At 36.8% G+C, this 20,001-nt stretch overlaps 1 protein-coding gene and 1 pseudogene across 1 annotated transcript; both read left to right on the top strand.

The window, feature by feature from the left end:
- Positions 1-1,798: 1,798 nt before the first annotated feature.
- Positions 1,799-4,527, top strand: LOC103442570 (xyloglucan endotransglucosylase/hydrolase protein 9). The gene is given in 4 exon segments (NM_001293996.1): positions 1,799-2,070; positions 2,461-2,561; positions 2,777-2,970; positions 3,899-4,527. Coding segments are annotated over 4 exon segments (891 nt in total). The 5' UTR covers positions 1,799-1,895; the 3' UTR covers positions 4,320-4,527.
- Positions 4,528-6,929: 2,402 nt separating this feature from the next.
- Positions 6,930-17,263, top strand: LOC103442906 (pre-mRNA-processing-splicing factor 8A-like; annotated as a pseudogene).
- The last annotated feature ends 2,738 nt before the right edge of the window (positions 17,264-20,001 follow it).

The following is a 20,001-nucleotide window of genomic DNA, read 5'->3' as shown; positions in this document are numbered from 1 at the left end:
ATGCGATCCGCGTATTCATTTTTACTTCTCATATATAATTTTTAATTTTTAACATACTAATAAGATAAATTTAAGAAAATTCTAGAGTATAAATCACTCCACATCAATAATAAATGCATTTTTTTTAGCATTTTAAACACTCATGTTTAATCGAGTATGTTGATTTCGATTGATTTATTCAATTCGATGAATTGAATAAAGAGTAGTATGCAAATCACCTCACTATATGCATAAGTGGTGGACAACTTCTTCCCCCGACTAAGGAGAAGTTTTTCGTTGCAATTGTTAAATGATTACGTAGTATTACTAATATGAATGACAGATACAAATACTTTTACCTTTACAAAATTTGTACATCAATGTTTTTGAATGAGTCAACTACTACCAATATTATGAAATGGGACATCGCTCTTTCATGATATGGAATTTAAATGCTGATTTTATTTCCAATTTTTCATTGCTTGCACATTTTTCTTTTGCTTTTATTTAAATAGATAAAACAACGAGGGATGGCAAAGCTCTATAAAAATATCAAGGGCTATCATTGTCACAATCCTTCTTGCAGCATTTCTTTATGGATTCCCAAATCTTCCAAAACCAAACTTTCGTCAAAACGAGTCGCAAAAAAATTGATCCACGATATAATTTTCAAGTAGCAATCAATTTCAACTCATTACTTACCTATCTAACTTGAGTAATTTATGTATAAATTTGTCTTATAAGATTGAATCGTTGATGCACATAAATTCGATCCATGTGATCGTGCCACGTACAAAATTATGGCCCCGTAGCATTCTTTAAAAATTCCGTACACACTAATTCCCTACTAAATTTATAAATAAAAAAAATGCAAGAAAAATTATTAAAAAAAAGGGGACGCATCTCAATGACTCAAAAAACAAAGGTTTTATTGCCATTATGGCAAAATATAGTGCGATTGTACTGAGCTGGCAGTTGGCAGCTGGCACTGTCATTACACAAAAGCATAAACAAAACTTAAAGTTTCAGAGCAATGATAGGGAAACATTTTTGCTCACCATAATAAACTATGATGTATGTTTACCATACACCTAATCAATTAACACTTATCATTTCACTTAACGTTCTTATTTTTTATTGATGACATATCATTTAGTCTAAAAATTTGGTAGTCTTAGTATTATTCAAGATAAAGTGAAGTAAAAACCATTTCCTAACCACGACCTAGTAGCAAAGTACTGACAGCAACTCGCTAAAAAAAATGACGGAAGGTTTTGAGTTCAATATTTTATAAACTAGGAATTTACTTAATATGACTACTTATACGACGTAATTCCTAACTAATCTTCTCTAAATTTGAAAGAAATAGATAATCGTAGTTCGTCATTCATCATTCCTTTTAAAAGATAAAGAAGTAAAAGCATTTCCCCAATTCCCTATTCCCCTGCTTTTCTTCAAATACCACCAAATAGATGCTTCACTCACAGCTGGCCTGGACAGTGAACCAGCTGGCCTGCTCAGTGAACCAGCTGGCCTTCTCATTGGATTAGGTCTGAACCCTGCTTTTGGGTAGGGACGTGTCCTACACCTCAAGTGAGGAGCCCACACAGAGCGGAGCAACGGCTACATTTTTAATCCTGTTGGCCCTGTTCAGTCCATGCATTTATCGAAATTTGAAATCCTATGTGGTTGCTGATGTGGTGATGGAGCTGATGACGTGGACAGTGACTGGCTGTTGTGAGAAGTGGCTTCTCAGAAAAGCCTAATGAAAATTGGGCTATAAAAGCCAGTGTTTTCGGTTTGTGCTTCCACAGACTCAGAGCAGTTCAGTGAAGAAGATCCACACTTTCTCTGCACTCTTCTTCTTCTGCTCCACTCCCTTCTTCTGCTCAACTCAACTCTCTTCTTCTGCTTCCATGGCTGGTTCAGCTTTTGGAATAATGGCTTTTTCTCTAAGTGCTTTTGTGAGTCTTGCATTGCTGGGTTTGGTCAGCTCAGCAAAATTTGATGAGCTTTTCCAGCCAACCTGGGCTTTCGATCATTTCACCTACGAGGGAGAGCAAATTCACATGAAACTCGACAACTTTTCCGGTATATTAAAATCTCCCAACACAAAAAAAAAAAATACCAATCGATACCAAAAAATGTTTTCTTTTCAGTTTTCAACCAATTAAGCTCTGATTTTTTCTCGCACTATTGTTTTTGGTTGTTTTCTTGTTAAAATGGTTTTTATCCCTCATTTTTGCGGAAAGACTGACGTGACCGCGGCATCTTGTGTCAATAATATAATATTTAGTGTTAGTCCGATACACCAGCTGTCACTAGGATGTGTGTAATCTGTCATTTTCTAACTAATTAAATGTGACGGGCTTGAAATATTAGGTGCTGGGTTTTCAATTTAGGAACTTTTTCGAGTGTTTGGATTTGTTTTCCCAAAAAAATGCAATGTTTCTTAGTTTTTTGCTGGGTATGAAATTTCAGGAGCTGGGTTTCAATCCAAGAACAAGTACCTGTTTGGAAAAGTGAGCCTTCAGATTAAACTCATCGAGGGCGACTCAGCTGGAACTGTCACTGCTTTCTATGTAAGTAAACAATTTCAGTCTTAATTTTTAAGAATTTCAATTAAAATCTTTAATCCTGCGTTCATTATTTTTGTGTCCATCTGTATTTAGTAATATATTTAACTAAATTTAATTACTTCCGGTAAATAATATAGTCTGATTGCTCAGTAATTTCAATTCCATTTATCTGATTTCTTAATTTTTTTTTTGTTTAATTTTTCTTTTTCTTTTTGTAGATGTCATCGGACGGTCCACAACACAATGAGTTCGACTTCGAGTTTCTGGGGAACACGACAGGGGAACCTTATTCAGTGCAGACCAATTTATACGTTAATGGCGTGGGAAACAGAGAACAAAGATTGAACCTTTGGTTCGATCCCACCACGGAATTTCATACCTACTCTATCTTCTGGAATCAGCGCCAAGTAGTGTAAGCACTCTCGCATTTTCAATTACGTGACATTATTTTAGCTACGAATTAATAACACGATATTATTTTAACCACAGATTAGTAAACGCTGACATAAACCCGATTACGGGAAGTAAATATTGGGCCACTCTCTGCATAAATATATAAAAGTCGGAAAGAAAAACGTAAGGCAACCCATTAAAAAGGAAAACGAATCTTGCGTGATGCGTGTAGGGACAGAAGTGTTCTTCTGCTCTGCTTTTGTGCAATTCGCATTTTACTATGCCCTACCGCATCATGTCTCACGTGTTAAGACTTGAGAGAGAGCACTCTAGATACATCACAGAACTTAAGTAAGACGGTATTTCAAATCAATCAAGCATTATTGTTTGCTTTAATTTTTTTAGATAATAATATTTGATCGGTTTGAGATACCAGTATTCAATCGAGCATTGTTAGTTTAGTATATTGTCACGGTGAAATTGGATTTATCGTTAACCCCAACATAAATGAGAAAAGGAAATATGATATTCTTAAAGTTCCTATCTTTGATGTTCGCAAAAGAAAACCCTTTAATGTGTGTGGTGGATTCTTTAAATTAAAATTGTATGTGGGATCTGCATGAGTGGTTGACGTCAATACTTCTAGACTGTAGTGCATGACAGAAATCGGGACGTCAAGTAAGACGATAATTTAATTCAGTCAAGTATTCTTGTCTGACTTAATTTTATCGGACAACAATATTTGATCGGTTTGAGATACCAATATTCAATCAGGCATCGTCTCTCGTTTTATTAGTTTAGAATATTGTCACAAATCAAATTTCTAGCTAACCCCAATATAAATAAGAAAGGAAGTATGATATTCTTCTCGAAGCTCTCTTCTTTGACATTAGACATTGCCTTATTTCTTTACAAATTATTGACGTTTTTGTTCTTGTTTTGGTCAGGTTCCTAGTGGATGAGACACCCATTAGAGTCCACACCAACATGGAAAACAAAGGGGTGCCCTTTCCCAAGGACCAAGCCATGGGTGTGTACAGTTCAATTTGGAATGCAGATGACTGGGCCACACAGGGTGGTAGGGTCAAGACAGATTGGTCCCATGCACCATTCATAGCAACCTACAAGGGCTTTGAAATCAATGCCTGCGAGTACCCAGTTTCCATTGCAGCTGCAGATAAGGCAAAGAAGTGCATCAGCAATGGTGACCAGAAGTACTGGTGGGATGAGCCTACTTTGTCAGAGCTAAGTGTCCACCAGAACCACCAGCTCGTTTGGGTTAAAGCTCACCACATGGTCTACGACTACTGCACCGATTCCGCTAGGTTTCCGGTGACTCCCCTCGAGTGCGTGCATCACCGCCACTAGTTGATGGTGCGAGCAATAACAGTCGGGAACGAGAGGGGGGGGGGAGAAAGAAACTTTGTATAAAAGAAATCCAGGAGTGGGGGCGGGGGGTTAAAAACTAAATAAACATGTGCTTCATGTTTTGTTCAATTTATTTTTTCTTGTGTCTGTTGGTCTTTGTATGATAAGGCATGGTTATTTTAATGTGAAATATGAAGTTCTTTTTAGCAAACACTTTGGGGGATTTTGTCCGCTACTACGACCACAACATTTTGTACAATTGTGCTCGGTTGCATGCCATGCTACTATGGCCAAAACATTTTGTACAATTGTGCTAGGTTGCATGCTTTTCACTGTGGCTATAGTTGTATATATGTAGGTCACGGGAAAAACAATCATGTGTTCAATGGTAGGTGGGGAAGGAAAATGAAAGAAAGAAAGAGTGGACCCCCCAGACTTTTGATTTTTTCGTACCTCGCAGTTTGGAGTCTTAACGAGTATGGATTTGAACTGTTTAAAACAGAGAAAAAGAGATTCGGATTCTTAAGTTATATGGAATGAATTAGCGAAATGAGTTAATAGGGATTGTTAGATTGAATTTGAGTGGTACAGATTACCTGCTCCTTTGCGTTATGGACAATGAGATCTCTAGGGTAAGTGGGAAGTGATTCAATCTTTAAACTCGAATTTTGAGTTGTTGAACTAGGTAAAAATGACTTACTAAATGTGTAAACAAAAGTAATGGAATAATTCAGCTGGTTAAGAAGCTTCACTCCTACATTAAAAAATTTGAAATTAATTCTCTATCTTTTAATTATCATTTTTACAATAATAATAATAAGTTCGATAAAATTGTTAAGCACATGTCAAATTATAATTCATTTGTATCTTCCATCAAGCATAAAGGAGAATTGGACCATTTGGTAATAAATAATTGAAGTCTATGATTAAAGAGAAGTTAAAAAGAAGCCAAAGTCATAGGCCATATGTTTTTGTGTGATTCAAATTTGTGTCACGGACTTCACATCACATTCCTTGTGAAAGAGGAATGTGGGAGCTGAAGTCTTTGCTGGTAGTTGTTACCTTGGATTTATCACACTGACATGACATTACTCGACGTTGTCTTTAGACAACACAACAGTTTTGGAGTCTTTAAGAGGAAGAAATCAAAGAATTATCACAAGAATACAACTTAAAAGCTTCTCTTTCAGCTTTTCTGGAAGTTTCGTCGAGGGTTTCGTATTAATTTAACGTAGATTATCGCTTGTAAATAAACAGTTCTTTGGTCTTCTTGCTAATACTGCTGGGCCAAGGCTAGCATGCATGATCGAGTTAATTAAATAGCACAGTGTTTAGTTAATTTCATATGCTCTTGGGTCATCAAATCTTCAATTGGGGTTTCGCTACAGTCCAAAACCTAGTGTAATTAGTGATAACAATACTGCTTCTGTGCTAATGGTTTTTGTTAATCCATGACATAATCCAAAGGACTGAGGTCCCATACATAAGAAAGGATAAGAGGATGGTTGTGGAAGGAGGTGATGGTTAACTACTCACATTGAATTAATCTAAATAATGGAAGATAAAGTTACTATGCATCTTTTGTATTCATGCACACTTGGTCTTGGTTTATTAAAAGATAAAAAATGAATAAAATGTGCAGAAAAGAAAAACTAGTGTCCATAAATTAGATGGTTTACTGGCCCATCACGAGTTGTGACACTAAAAATTCAATTCAACAAACAATAAACGAGTTCATATAATGAAATGGGATTCTTTATCTTGTGGGGTTTTAGCCAAAATGATTATGGAGATTGGCATAACTCCTCATTTTGGAGCTCTGAGATTAAAATAGATAGAAGTAGTCTCTGATTTTGTCCACTGTCAATCATTTTGATCGTTAGTGAAAAGTCTTCGTTAAATAAGGACCAAAACAAAAATACTCTCAAATTATGTCAAGTTATTTTGGCCATTGTTTATTAAATTGAAGGTATTTTAGTTATTTTATTCCTTATTTAACCGAGATTTTTCATGAAATGATAAAAAATATTGATGGTGGATAAACTCAGGAACTTTTATCGATTTCAAATCTCAGGGATCAAAGTGAAGAATTATGCTAATTTTAGAGACCATTTTGCTAAAATGCCATTATTTTGCAAAAATAAAAGCACAAAGCTAAATGAAGCCATTTTACCATAATAAATAAATGACTCACTTAAGTCCCACTTCAACATAAAGTAATGCTCAAGATCATTTAAAATTAGAGCTCTGAACACGATCGAAAATGACAAATTATCTTTAACGCGTCAATGAAATTCATAAATAAAATATCAAAATGCTCTCAACACATTATCGAACAAAATCTATGTTCTACAAAGAACGAACGTCATACATCAAGAGTTACAAGCTCGTGACAAAGAGTGCCCTAGTGCTATGAAAGAGATGGAGCTACCACTCATTTAAGAAGCATTAAGATAAGGTGGATGATCAATGGTAAAGGCAATAATTAATTGTGTGGGCAAACACGTAAGGTCCCATCCCACCGATTTTTAAAGGCTGGGAAAAAGGTTTGATCGATCATTGAGTACGAAATACAAGTGAAAGCATCAAAACATCCACAGAAAGACAATGATGGCATCGAATTTGAAGCTCAGTCTACATGAAGTGATCAAAGTGGGAGACAAAGATAAATGTAAAATAAGCCGAAAGCGATTTTATGCACTTGTTGAACAGAAAAATGAACTGCAAATTATATGTAAAGGAGCATATTAGGCCATCTCCAACTGAATGGTCCAGAAGATCAGAGGGCAGAAAATAGCCAGAAAATCGTCTCCAGCCGAGAGCTAGGCCAGATGACTCTGGAATCTGGGAGGGCACCACGGGATCCAAGAGGGCTAAAGGGCTGGAGGGCTGGCTATTTTTTTTTTAATGCTTTGTTATTTCTGTTGGTTATAACCGACAGAAATAATATATACTATATTATTAGTGTCGGTTAACCGACACTAATAGCAATGTTAGTGTAATATCAGTTTGAACAGTGTCGGTTTTAACCAACACCAATTTGAATTCCAACGGCTAGCCAGTCACTAGCCGTTGTATTCAAATTTTTTTTTGTTTTTATGAATTTAAACCTTTTTTTCTTTCTATAACTTATATTTTACAAAAAAAAATTTTTTTAAATTCTATTTTTTTCCTATAACTTCTATTTCACAAAACTTGTTTCATATATTTTTAAATTCCATTTTTTCCTATAACTTCTATTTCACAAAATTTATTTCATAGTTTTTTTAAATTCCATTTTTTTTCCTATAACTTCTATTTCACAAAATTTGTTTCATATTTTTTTTTAAATTCCATTTTTTTCCTATAACTTCTATTTCACAAAATTTGTTTCATATTTTTTTTTAAATTCTATTTTTTTTTCCTATAACTTCTTAAGCCATTATACAACATTCAATTAAATTAAGTGACATGAAACAACATTAAACAATATGAAACAACATTAAAGAACATTAACCAACATAATAAATTAGGTTTGGCCCTCGGTTGGAGACAGTTTTTTGTGACAGGGCTAAAACGAGCTCTCTGACCTTCGGTTGGAGACGGAGGCAAATATGACCATGTACTGTTCATTAAAATATTAATATCTTGGAGAATCTTGGAGGGCCAGAGGGCTCAAATGAGCCATCTAGCCAGCCATCGGTTGGAGATGGCCTTAGATGCTTTAATACATATATTCTAGTTATAATTACAAAGCTTCAACACAGCACAAATAGAAAAAAGTCTGTTGTAAACATAAAATTAGGACTCGTTTGAAAGTGTTATTAAAATAGATGAATGCACTTTGGTGAAAATGTATTTGAAACCAATCATTAGTTAAAATGTAAGTGAATCCTGAAAAAAACACTTAAAAGGTTTTCTACAAGAAGTATATAACTGGTGCTTATTGTATGAAGCACTTCAAATACTTTTGGAACCCAAAAACATTATCTAAAAACACTCTCAATCATTCTAAAAATTCATCTAAACAAGCCCTTAGTAACACCGGATGTGATTTATACCAATCTATATGCCAAATGTACCGCTTGATTTTTAAAATGTGTCAGTCAATAAGCCCTACAATGATGCGTTTGCTGATTGAATTGTGTAACACTACTTAAAGATTTGCCTCACGACCAGATTGGTCTAAATACATTATTTGATGAGTGATTTGGGAAGAGGATCATCTCCTGAGTTCAGAATGGGGATCCTCTTAACCAGCTGATATGGACCGTTCAAATTGAATCCAACGATTCTAAACAGACGGACTCTTTAAAGTTATAATAATTGCAACTGTTGAATTAAATGAGGTCAGGAGAGGATCATCTTCCGAGTGATTTGTACGTTCGTATGCACACCCTTGAAGGAATAAAGATGCAGCACTAAAAGAACCATGATCGGTAAAAGTGATACAAAATACTGAAAAAATTGAAATTCTTGAAACATAATGAAGGTCTTGAAAATACACACAATCAAAATCATGATGAAATTTTAAAGCTGAAGTATAAAGTTACACAACGAAAGTGATTTTACACTTTCTTCTTTCTTTCTTATTTTTAAATTTAATAAATCGAGAGAAATAATTACAGGATATAAATAAAAGATAAGTGTAAAAGAAAAAAAAAGAGTGGAAAAAAGTCAAAAACCACTATCCTAAAAAGTAAAAATTGTATTTGGTTTTAATAATGAGTTCCATTGACAGCAAGGAATGCATTGCAATTCAATTATCTCTCTACTGGTTATTGTAGTGGCTTTTATCTTTACAATTTAGTTTCTTAATTGATAAAATCAAAATTTTTAGGGTAAATTATACAAAACTACCTCAACTATTGGGTCATTAACAGTTTCATACCTCGTCTTTAAAAAGTTTTAATATCATACTTTATCTTCGAATTTGTTGCAATGTCATACCTTCCGTCCCCCCCCCAAAAAAAAAAACAATGTCCAGATCGTTGCAACCCACCCAACCCTTCCTGAAGTCGGACCTCAACTGGTTGTTTTCTTTTTTTTTTTTGTTTTTTAAGTTTTGAATGGGAAGGGAGATGAAGAGAGTGGAGGAAAGGGAGGTGGTTGGGAGGCTCGGGAGGGAGAAGAGGATCGGAGGACGATGGGGAAGATGGGAATGGTGGGTTTGTTTTGTTTTGTTTTTTTATTTTATAATTTTATAATATTTAATTAATTTTTTTTAAAAGAAAGTGGGTCCCGCCTGATGCTACGTCAGCATTTAACAGAGGCTTTTATATTTACAGTTTAGTTTCTTAATTGATAAAATCAAAATTTTTAGGGTAAATTATACAAAACTACCTCAACTATTGGGTCATTAACAGTTTCATACCTCGTCTCTAAAAAGTTTTAATATCATACTTTATCTTCGAATTTGTTGCAATGTCATACCTTCCGTCCCCCCCCCCCCAAAAAAAAACAATATCCAGATCGTTGCAACCCACCCAACCCTTCCTGAAGTCGGACCTCAACTGGTTGTTTTCTTTTTTTTTTCTTTTTTAAGTTTTGAATGGGAAGGGAGATAAAGAGAGTGGAGGAGAGGGAGGTGGTTGGGAGGAGAGGGAGGGAGAAGAGGATCGGAGGACGATGGGGAAGATGGGAATGGTGGGTTTGTTTTGTTTTGTTTTTTTATTTTATAATTTTATAATAATTAATTATTTTTTTTAAAAGAAAGTGGGTCCCGCCTGATGCTACGTCAGCATTTAACAGAGGAATTGACAGACAACTGACGGAAGGTATGACATTGCAACAAATTCGAAGATATGGTATGACATTGAAACTTTTTAAAGACGACGTATGAAACTATTAATGACCCAATAGTTGAGGTAGTTGTGTGTAATTTACCCAAATTTTTAGAATCACTTAATACTTCGATGTAATGATATTTCTTTTTACTTGCAAATGAGAGACCTTAGATTCAAATCTTATGGATTGGACATCGGTAAAATCACTAGCGTTAAGTGATACCTGTACAAGTATTGAAGCGGGTTTTCACTAAGTCATCTACAAAGCTCTAAATCCCCAAACTAATCTTTAAACTAGACAAATTCAACATTTAACTTGGCTGAGAGAGGTCCATTTGGGGGTTCAGAACTTGAAAAATGAGGTGTTAGTGAATATCAACTTTAATATTTGATCACATCATCACGTAAACATTAACGACATTATCAATTAACAACAGTGAGACCAACACTTAACACTCATGACCTAACTAATGTCTATTTTTTTACCTTTAAGTAGTTATTTGGAATGTTTTAAACGATTTTTATTAATTTAGAATCACGTATAAAAATTGGATTGTTATTCGTACTTGGAAAAAAAAAATTCCGGAACAACTTGGGTATTTTAACCCAAGTCTTAGTAGGTTTATGGGCTTTCCTTCATCCCCATACTTCAGAATCTTTGGGCCGAACTAGAGTCCAATATTCAAATTTCAAATAATGAGAAAAATCTCTCAAAAGAAAGATAAAACCAAGTTCCAAAATTTACAATCCATTTGGGGGCAAAATTGAATTGAGGCGGTTCGGGCTCTTATGGTCTCAGGTGTCACTGTCGACACCTCGCCTTCTTCTCGTCATCCCTGAATTCTCTTTCTGTGTCACTGGAGATGCTCTTAGGCAGAGGATATGGGGGCAAGTGGGTTGCAGAGATCAGGGCACCAAACAGGGGAAGTAGGCTCTGGCTGTAGGGATGAAGCCAGAGATTTGAATGAGCGGGGACATCCTCAAACAACAAAGTCACAATTAAAAATCTCAAGAATTTATTGAACAAAACACTAATATATTAATCCATAAAGTTTTTTCATACAACATATTACATTATTCCTCGAATCGTTTTCATGTTTTGAAAGTGTTGTATAACAATATCATTACCAATACTATTAAATATTTTTTTATATAAAAATAATCATGTTGTCATTCATCCATTGATCTCTAAATTAGAAAACTAAATTCTATATTGAAAAGCTAAAAACAAATTAATAAAGTAAAGTCGTATAAAATACCTTGTGGAGTAAAATTCTTGTGTTGAATTTTGATAATTGATTACTTGAACTTCAATTGTCTATGACGCTCCAAATTCAATTGAGTTTTGGTTGAATGAAAGGAGAGGAAAAATCTAGAGAAGTTGAGGACTGGAATTGCTTTGTCGTACGTGGTGGGATGAGTTTTGTGTAGATTAACGACCTAGGGTTAGAAAAATGGGGAGACACAATTAAATTAATTGTTATCAGGTAAGGCATTTGGGATCTAAAACGGTGGACTAGTTTAGTTACCTACCATTTTTTTAATTGTAGTTTAATTAGGGCTATTTTTTGAGAATTGGAACACAACCATACATTTTTTTTTTTAAATAAGTGGAGCTCCGTCCCTAGGCCTACACTAGCTCCGTCATTGGCACTTTTCCAACCGCCATTGAAGCTGCTCTTGCTTATGATGAAGCGGCAAGGGCCATGCATGCGTTGTGCAGAGTACATGGGCGTAAATGGTTTAGGGTTTAGGGTTTATGATGGTAAAGAATGTATGAACGAGCACTCGTTTGAAAGCTGCCTATAAAACACACTTTCTCTACCGAGCGCGGTTGTGGGAGCGCATTTATTAAATAAATCAAATCGAATTACATAATTAAATAAGAGTGTGTGAGAGGTAAAAAATGATGTACTTATTATTTTCCTGTTACGAAATCTAAAAGTGCTTTAAACAAGAAAAATAATAAATACACATTCTTTTTATATTTTTACACACTTTGATTTAACTTTGGTCATTAATTCGGTTTAATTTATTCAATGTGATGACTAATAAAACATTCTCACAATAAAAATTACTTTCCTTTAACAAACCTAATCGTAATTGGCTAATGCTCCACCCAAAGAGGTGATTGGCTAAAACATTTCTTCTCACTTGGACGAGAAATTTTTTATTGTGTCCATAACACAAGTAGTACACCACGTGTCATTATATAAATGGAAAAAAAATTATTTTTTAAATTGTTAGTTCTTTAACACAAATCATCACATATTCGGAGCATACTAAAAATCTCTCCACTTGAACAATGGACAAAAAAAAGGCTAATAAACCTTGTAATTTACGAAAGGCCACACACTATCAATCCTACTATAAAATGGGAGTCCATGTCATGAGAGATTTTTCAGTGTAAACAGCACACGAGGTGATACATCATGTGTTATTATACAAATGGTGGGATATGTGTGTTAAAAAGTTAATAAGTTAAAAAATAAAATTTCTCACCACTTATATAAAAACACGTATTATACCACTCGTGTTCGTGTTATAATAAAAAATTTCTCCCATGTCAAAGGCGGTCACGTGCCACCGCCATCATTCTTCACCAAAAACTATATATACCACAAGCCATTCTCTTTATTCACAACTTGTGAGTTTTGAGGGCGAAACCTAAACCCCGCAAAAACCCTCAAAATTCTTATCGCAGAAAAACCCTAATTAATATCGTTGAGATTTTAGGTTTTGGAATTCGATTCGGTTTCGTTCCTCTGTTCGGCACCAGTATGCAGGACGACACCGTAATTGCGCCACCGTCGTCGGCGTAGCCCTCGCTCAATGAGAAGGCCTATACATGGCAGAAGCTCAATTCGAATCGTTACGGGGTCAAGCGAAAGTTTGGATATCTATAGGCGCAGAAGGAGGACATGCCTCCCGACCACGCGAGGAAGGTGATCAAAGACCGCGGCGACATGTCGTAGAAGCGGTTTCGACACGATAAGCGGGTGTATTTAGGGGCGCTCAAGTTCGTTCCTCACGCCGTTTACAAGCTACTCGAGAATATGCCCATGCCGTGGGAGCAGAGTTGCAAAGTCAAGGTTTTTGTACCACGCGACCGGCGCAATCACGTTCGTAAACGAAGTGCCGCTGGTAGTGGAGCTGATTTATTTGGCTCAGTGGGGAACAATGTGGATTATGATGAGGAGGGAGAAGCGGGATCGGAGGAATTTAAAGCGGATGCGGTTTTCGCCGTTCGATGATGAGAAGCCTCCATTGGATTATGGTGATAATCTGTTGGATATGTTGTGCTTTGGCCTGTTATCTCACCAACTTATAAACCCACAGATGAACAATTTAAAATATAAGAAATAAAGACACCAAGAGAATTACGAGGTTCGGCAAAAACCTGCCTACGTCCTCGGAGAGATATTGCTCTTCACTATGAGAATAACAGTACAAGTACACATGAGTTAAATCAACATAACCCAAACCCCAATCTCTTGTACACTCACATAATTTTTCCAAGAGCCTCACTCTCCCCTAAAGTTTCTCACTCTCACTCTATTTTCTTTTCCCTCTGTGTTCTCTTTTCTTTCTTCACACTCGGAAAGCATTTATATACAATGCAAGCAATTCCTTGTATTTAAATAAAGGCCATCATTTTCATCCCCGAGCTTTTACGGAAGGCTTCCATGATGATTATGTCTCCAAAGTAAAGAGAAAACCTAGCCTATAAAGTAGACTTTTTTCATGCATAGAAAGCATACATATTTACGTGCAAACAAACACAAAGACAACACTTTGCTACAGCCATTTCCCTGTAGCACATAAAGCTAAACTATCAAAATTGTTGCCAACTCAAACTATGAGCCAATCACAACAGGATATGGTTGAACAGCCCGAGTCGATTCAGTTGAAGTTGGAATAGGAAGAAGACGCTGCTGTGATTAATTGGTTTTATGACCACAAGGCTCTGGTGAAGACAAAGATGATCAACGACCCGAGTTATCGCAGGTGGCATCTTTCGCTTCGGATCATGGAAACACTTCACTGGCTTGTAGGGTAGGTACTATCCGATTTGGTTGACCGCAATTATTTCTACTAGCTTGTTTGATAAGGAATCCTTTTTAACTGCAAAAGCTCCTGGTATGTGTATACCAGGTGGACCGAAATTCAAGCCTTTGTTTCGGGACATGGACGAAAGGGACGAGGACTGGAATGAGTTATCCGGTCTCCGCTTAGAACCGAGTACAGAATTGCATTCCCTTATCTGTACAACAATCGACCCAGGAAGGTAAAGCTCTCTACTTATCGCACTCCCATGGTTATGTACATTAAAACTGAGGATCCTGGTCTGCCAGCATTTTACTATGATCCGTTGGTGCATCCAATACCCAGCACTAGCACGAAGAGAATTAATGATGTCGATGACAGTGAGGATCATGGTTTTGTTTTACCGAAAGTGGTGGAACCGTTTCTGAAAGATACTCCGCTTCATAGTGACACCACGACTGCTGGAAAGCTGTGGAACTTGAACAACTATAGAACCGACGTTATCCAAGCTCTTGGAGGTGTTGAGGCAATACTTGAGCACACATTGTTCAAAGGAACATACTTCCCGACTTGGGAGGGTCTTTTCTGGGAGAAGGCATCTGGCTTTGAGGAATCTATGAAGTATAAGAAGTTAACTAATGCACAAGGATCTGGGTTCAACCAAATTCCCAATTGTAGGTTTACCCTTTGGTGGTCGCCTACCATCAATCTGGCCAATGTATATGTGGGTTTCCAAGGGCAGTTGGATCTAACAGGAATCTTTACGCATGGGAAGATACCGACCTTGAAGATATTTTTGATTCAGATATTTCGTGCACACTTGTGGCAGAAGATTCATGAAAGTGTTGTCATGGATCTCTGTCAAGTCCTAGACCAGGAGCTGGATGCTTTCGAAATCGAAACGGTGCAGAAAGAAACAATACATCCAAGGAAGAGTTACAAAATGAACAGCTCATGTGCCGACATTCTTTTCTTTGCAGCCCATAAATGGCCAATGGCGAAACCAAGTCTTGTGGCTGAGCCAAACGATGTGTTCAATCAGAAAGCAAGCAATAAGTACTGGATAGATGTACAACTCCGTTGGGGAGACTACGATTCACCAGAGCCAAGCTTATGGATTTGTACAACTGACAACATGTCCCTCTATCCTTCTCCAACATGAGTGGTAATTGGTATTGATTTGGCTTATAACTTATATTCTTCATTTGGTAACTGGTTTCCTGGGTTGAAGCCACTACTTCAACGGGCAATGAACAAGATCATGAAGTCAAATCCAGCTCTGTATGTCTTGAGGGAGCGGATAAGGAAAGGGTTGCAGTTGTATTCATCCGAGCCTACAGAACCTTATTTGTCTTCCCAAAACTATGGGGAGCTGTTCGGCAGTCAACTTATTTGGTTTGTTGATGGCACAAATGTGTATCGTGTTATAGACCATAATACACATGAAGGGAATCTTGTTACAAAATCCATCAATGGTGCTATTTTCATACTCAATCCAAGGACTGGGCAGCATTATTGAAGGTCATTCACACAAGTGTGTGGGCAGGGCAGAAACGACTTGGTCAGTTGGCAAAGTCGAAAACCGCAGAAGAAGTTGATGCACTAGTGAGATCTCTACCCATTGAAGAACAACCAAAGCAAATTATTGTGACTCGTAAAGGAATGTTGGACCCTTTGGAGGTTCACTTGCTGGATTTCCCTAACATGGTCATAAAAGGAAGTGAACTGCAGCTTCCTTTCCAGGCTTGCTTGAACAAAGAAAAGGCAAATATGTTACTGAAGCCCGACAGAATGGCAATTACTGAGGCAGGTCTGGCCTTCTCTTTCTGATTATCAGTGGTTGATGATTGAGTTTGCTCTGAGAGATCTCATACTGTCAGATTATGCAAAAAATAATAATGTGAATATATCAGCCCTTACGCACTATGAGATTCATGATATTATAATTGGAGCTGAGATTACCCCACCTTCTCAACAGAGGCAATAAATTGCGGAGATTGAAAAGCAGGCTAAAAAAGCAAGTCAGCTGACTGCAGTCACAACAAGCACTACAAATGTGCGTGGTGATCAACTTATTGTTACCACTACGAGTTGTTATGAGCAAGAAGTACATCGGTCCAAAACTGATTGGCGTGGGAGAGTAATCTTTGCTGCAAATCTGTACTTTCGTGTTAATCACATATTTGTGAATTCAGAAGATATTAAGGAAATGGGATACACTTGCATTATTCCTAAGAACAATTTGAATATTTTTATCACCGTTGCAGATCTGAGGACGCAAATTGCTGGTTACTTGTACGTATAAGCCCGCCCGACAATTCTCAGGTTAAGGAAATTCGATGCATTGTCACGCCACCACAATGGGGGACTCACCAGCAAGTTCATCTCCCATCGGCTCTTCCTGAGAATGATTTCCTCAATGATTTGGAGCCTTTGGGATGGATGCACACGCAGCCAAATGAGCTTCCTCAGCTTTCTCCCCAGGATATCGCATCTCACGCTAAGATGCTGGAGAACACCAAGCAATGGAATGGGGAGAAGTGCATCATTTTAACCTGCAGCTTCACTCCAGGTTCCTGCTCGTTGGCTGCATATAAGCTTACTCCAGTGGGTTATGAGTGGGGACGTCGTGTTAATACAGGAGACAGCGGAAGCAATGTTAATCAGCACGGATACCTTCCAATCCATTATGAGAAAGCTCAGATGATTCTCAGCGACCGGTTTCTTGGCTTCTTCATGATTCCTGATAATGGTCCCTGGGGCTACAACTTCATGGGGGTGAAGCATACCACAAGAATGAAGTATGACATCAAGCTTGGGATGCCGAGGGAGTACTATCACCAGGACCACCGCCCGATCCATTTCTTGGAGTTCTGCAACATGGAGGACGGTGACGCAGTAGGGGGAGGTTGTGACGACCACTTTGAGTAAATCCTTCTCCATTTTTTGTAGTTTTCCAACATGAATTAGAGAGATTAGATTCACTAAACATCTCTATAATATAGAGAAGGTAGCAATATGCTTGATAACTTTTCCCGGTGATATTATTTTGCTTCATGATTCAGGCTTTATAGTGCTGTTGTGTTGTTATGATTTCAATTCGAGTTTGCTCCTATATGTTCATGTTTTCGTTCTCTACCAACCGAGTTTTCGTTCTATCAATATTTTACTTTTGCAGTCTGTGAAAGTTCTTAGCTTTAGTATAAAACATGAAGGGACTTCAATTTCGTTTCATAGAATTTAGGAAGATCATGTAGGAACAACCATTCTACTTCAGAAAGTTGAAACGGAAGTTGAAGTCGGACTCCATGATCAATCTAAAAACAAAACCTACCATGTACTCAGAGAATGACTTACATGGCAATTGAAGTTTGGGATAGCCTAAAATTATGAATAATTAAGCTGCCCAAATGCCAACCCCTTTTGAACAGATCTTAAGCTCTCAGAATTTGGATAAGATAGTCATTCCCAATGCTATTAAGCCAAAGACAAGGTTTTAGGGTTTAGGCCATCTCCAACCGAGGGCTGGCCAGATGACTCGTTTTACCCCTCTGGCCCTCAAAGATATTAATATTTTAATGAACAGTACATGTCCATATTTGTCTCCATCTCCAATCGAGGGCCAAAGGGCCATATGACTCGTTTTAACCCTGTCACAAAAAACCGTCTCCAACCGTGGGCCAAGGGGCCAAACATAATTTATTATTTAAATTTAAAAACTACAACAACTTAAATTTAAAAACAACAACTTAAATTTAAAAACTACAACTTATATTTAAAAACTACAACTTAAATTTAAAAACTACATGAATGGTTTAGGTATTTATAGGAAAAAAATTAGAATTTTTAAGAATTAAATATATTCCTGTCGATTATATCCAACATGATTGCTGGAATTTCTGGCTAGCCCAGGGCTAGTTGCATGCGGCCAGCCCTTTGGCCATTTCAGATTCCGTAGGGCCCACGAGCCCTCTAGCCTAGTCTTCGGTTGGAGACGGTTTTCGGGTTATTTTCAACCCTCTGGCCTTCTGGACCCTTCAGTTGGAGATGATCTTAGAATTCTTTTTTTTTGAAAAAAAAAAAAAAGACAAGGTTTCTATTGATATTATGGACACAAAGCATGCCGACAAATTTACCGCATCTATCAAGCCAGGCAAACATGGGATTCGAATTTAAGGGCACGAATAGCATACCTCAACTGAAAAACAAAGGCCACAAATCCCCAACCAACCTAATTAAGCACTTAAGTCTTGGCCTGAACAAGGAACTATGACTTGCTTGCAACTTACTAGTCCGATATATGGCCACTAACACTATAGGACCACAAACTCCCAATAAACATTACAATCAAATAATACGTATATCACTATTATTGTTCTTGTGTATCGCTCTAGTTCAAGATAATAAATCCACATAAGTAATCTTTCTTAAGCTTTCAAAATGCAATGAGTGGACATGAGAGAGCTGTACCTGAACGAGATATATCTTGATCACACATTGAAATTTTTAGTGGATATGTTGAAGAGGTTACGTACGTGCGACAACATGACTCAAACGTATAAAACTAACATGGAATTGGATAAGACCAAATATAATTGCTCTGAAAAGAGATCCACTCAAGATCTCACCATCCGGAACACAAGGATTAGGCAATTAGAACCGCTCAAATTGAATTTGACGATTCCCATTAACTTATTCCATTGACCCATCTCACACAAGCTAAGAACTTCAATTTCTCTTTCACACAAACCAAGAGCTCGGATCCCTTAGTTCTAAAGTTCCGAACAACGATCCATATTACAATTGCTCTTGCTTTTTTATACAGTGTGTCGCATAAGTGGCATGGTCCCAGTAGTCGGCCTGTTTAATATGAGAGGCTTTGACACAGTCGACTAGTCTGGTTGACCCACATCGTCATTGACCATTGATGGGATTCGAGAAATGTGGCAAAGCCAGTGAGGTATCTTGAGGCAGTTGAGACTCTTAGGACTCCGGGGTCAGTCTTGAGTGCGAAGTTCACACTTCACAGTTGGCATCATTTACCATGATGGGATCCCTTTGCTAAATCTACCAATTCCTTCATAAAGTTAAAATCTAAGGCTTAATTATGAAACTCTAATTTATGTTAATTTGTCCTTGTTCTTTAACTAATTACAGTGGTTGATCACATGGAGCATTGGCCATGAGTTCACCTAATTAAACCAGACTCACATGAATCATGAATGTTGAGGAAAATGAAGCATGCCCATGAAAAGAGTCGATGCGTTCATAACTTAATATAGTTATATTTTCGAGAATTCCATTATATTTCAGTGTATAATATATACTTAATGAATAGATGAATGTGCGGTCAAAAATGGGTATGCCTTCATAACTTCATATAGCATTTTTGAGAATTATATAGTAGTATGTTGGCATGCATTGAATGAATAGAGAGTTAGATGTATGGCCCCAAAAAAAAAATTGTACAGATCAAGAAATTAGGGTATGTTTTCTTAGAAGAACTAGGAATTGAAATCATTTTGATTCTTGAGTTTCTTGCGTTTAATATAACATGGTTATGAGAATCATTAAATTTCTCTTACTTTTTTCCGCGTTACACATATGAAATTAAGGTGTAAGATTTCTCTTGAAATTTGCAATCAAATATTTAAAATCAAGAATCATGATAAGTTAGTTTGATTGGATTCCTTTTCCTTACCCTAATTCTAAGTCCTCCTTTTCCTTTATTTATTCATTTTTGTTAAGTACATATGCCCTTAATATTTGACACCCAGTATTATGCTCTAGTGATATTTTTTTTCATTTGCAAGTGAGAGGTCTTAGGTTCGAATCTTATGAATGGTGAATTCGATACCAAATTAAGCTGC

The sequence above is a fragment of the Malus domestica genome, chromosome 09, assembly GCF_042453785.1.
Source record: "Malus domestica chromosome 09, GDT2T_hap1".
NCBI lineage: Eukaryota > Viridiplantae > Streptophyta > Magnoliopsida > Rosales > Rosaceae > Malus > Malus domestica.
The sequence above is the reverse complement of the archived record's forward strand: the minus strand, read 5'-3'. Positions and strand labels throughout refer to the sequence as shown.